Genomic DNA, 2,500 nt, shown 5'->3' with positions numbered 1-2,500 from the left:
TCTGTGTGTCTGTGTGTGAGAGAGGGAGAGGGAGAGAGAGAAAGCCATTCTGTCTTCATTCAGCTGCTCTTTGGTTCTTAAGTACAGAGTGAGTCAATAGGAGAGATGCATCAGAGCGAGGGTGTGTGTGTGTGTGTGTGTGTGTGTGTGTGTGTGTGTAGCTGAATGAATGCGAACAGAATATACAAGAACTCTTACTTAGTTAAATATCAAGGCTTAAATGATTGAATGTGTGTGTGTGTGTGTTGGGCTGATATTGTGCTCATACAGATCATTCTCTGATACCCTTCGCCTGCCACTACAATGTTCCCCTATAGCATAGTAGCATAGCATAGTAGCATAGCCTCCACACTGTTCTCCTATAGCATAGTAGCATAGCCTCCACACTGTTCTCCTATAGCATAGTAGCATAACATGGTAGCATAGCATAGTAGCATAGCCTCCACACTGTTCTCCTATAGCATAGTAGCATAACATGGTAGCATAGCATAGTAGCATAGCCTCCACACTGTTCTCCTATAGCATAGTAGCATAACATGGTACCATAGCATAGTAACATAGCCTCTAAACTCTTCCCCTATAGAGAGCCGAAGTCCCGCCCTTCTACTTCCGGTCTATGGGACCTATTTAACGATTTTTTAAGCACGGGAGTCAGTGGAGAGATAACAATTATTTTTTGGTCCCGTTCAATTGGACCGTGCATTTCACATATGATGTGTGGGAATTTAAAATATAATTTTTCACATTAATAAAGTTCTGTTTTTCGTTAGACTTTAAAAGTTATGCAAGTTTTGTGCGAATCCGTTCAGTGGACTACATCGCTCGTCTCAAACGATGCACGTCACCAACTAGAAATCGAGAGGCTGGCTAGTTAGCTAGCTATTATGCTAGTTAACGGTTACATCTTGCTGCCAGCTAAGTCACTTAACAGTAGTGTTTGTACAGTCTATGAATGAAATACAACTTATCTGATGTGTTTAATCCTCTGACTCATGATATTTTCATCGGCAAGGGGGAAGCTCAAATAAGACCTGTTGCTGGCGCCAGTGGCTGTGAATTGGTCTAACGTCACTAACGCGACTGATGTGTTTGTAGTCGTTGGAAACACGATCTTTCACAATGTTGTAATTCACTAGTTACGACATACTTTTCAAATGTCTTTACATGAAAAATTGTCATTAAAATTGACAAACATCATATGGGGAATTCAAGGCACAAGACAATCGGGACCAGAAAATAATTTATATTTCTCCATTGACTGCCATTAAAAAAAAATCCAAAGATAGGTCCCATGGAGGCAAACGGAAGGGGCGGGACTTCGGCTCTCTATAGCATAGTAGCGTACCCCCACCATCCGACACCTCAAAACGCAACACATTCTATTGACGCGTTTCAGGCACCGTGTTTAGCTAGCCGCCCTACGGGATAGCCAGGATGTGCAGCTGGTCCGTGAGCTGAGCTCTCACACTAAACTAAACAGCGTGGGGAACAGCGTTATGAAACACGAAGAGCAAGACAACGTAGGCTTGAGAGTTTTTTAAAAGTCCGTTTTAGCTCTTTTCCGACATTGCCCTTTTCACCTCGCACACCTCCTAGTGGAAGCTCATGTACCACAGTCTGGGAATCCCTGCCCTATATAGGGTTGGCTATCGAGAATCGAGAATCGATTGGAACCGGAACCGGCTTTCCGATATACCCGGAATCGTTCAAAAGTTTAAATTTCAATACCTAGTATCGATTCTCAGTACGCTGACCGGAAGAAGAAACCGCTGAACACCAACAAAGAAGCATCCACCGGAAGTGTTCGCACAACTGTATCTATACGTATCTGCAGCATCAGACACACATGTGTAGCCTAAATGTGTTTTCATGAGGTTTCATTACATTATAATATTTATATTCAAGTTCATAGATTTGATAATTATATTGTAGTTCAAAACAGTCCTGTGAGAAATTCATAGTAAAGTTAGAATTGATGGAGAGGGTCAGACTATTTCATTCAGAAAGACCGTTAGCTAGCTTATTAAAATACTGGTGTCCTAAACTTTTTGACCCTGCCTCTTAAAAGAATCGGAATCGAGAATCGGTAGGAACCGGAATCGAAACAACGAATCGGAATCGGAACCGGAATCGTTGAAATTCAAACGATACCCAACCCTAGCCCTATAGCATAGTGTGTGTGTGTGTGTGTGTGTGTGTGTGTGTGTGTGTGTGTGTGTGTGTGTATGTTCGTGTGTGTGTGTATGTTCGTGTGTGTGTGTGTGTGTATGTGTGTGTGTATGCTCAGATGTGTGTACAGTGTGTCCTTACCTGTAGGTGCTCAGATGTGTGTGTGTGTGTGTGCGTGTATGTGTGTGTGTATGCTCAGATGTGTGCGTGTGTATGCTCAGATGTGTGTGTGTGTGTCCTTACCTGTAGGTGCTCAGATGTGTGTGTGTGCATGTGTGTGTGTGTGTGTATGCTCAGTACATGTGTGTGTGTGTATCCTTACCTGTAGGTG

General features: G+C 42.9%; 1 protein-coding gene across 5 annotated transcripts in view; it reads right to left on the bottom strand.

Moving 5' to 3' along the window:
- The window catches only part of arhgap12a (Rho GTPase activating protein 12a), a 41,802-nt gene that overhangs the window by 32,522 nt on the left and 6,780 nt on the right, over window positions 1-2,500 (bottom strand). For all 5 annotated transcript variants that reach the window (XM_062530765.1, XM_062530766.1, XM_062530768.1 and 2 more), the window contains exon 2: window positions 2,492-2,500. This exon is cut by the window's right edge and continues 1,257 nt beyond it. In XM_062530765.1, the coding sequence (XP_062386749.1) occupies window positions 2,492-2,500 (9 nt within the window). The remainder of the gene's footprint in view (window positions 1-2,491) is intronic.

Source organism: Sardina pilchardus, chromosome 2, assembly GCF_963854185.1.
Source record: "Sardina pilchardus chromosome 2, fSarPil1.1, whole genome shotgun sequence".
Lineage (NCBI taxonomy): Eukaryota > Metazoa > Chordata > Actinopteri > Clupeiformes > Clupeidae > Sardina > Sardina pilchardus.
The sequence above is the reverse complement of the archived record's forward strand: the minus strand, read 5'-3'. Positions and strand labels throughout refer to the sequence as shown.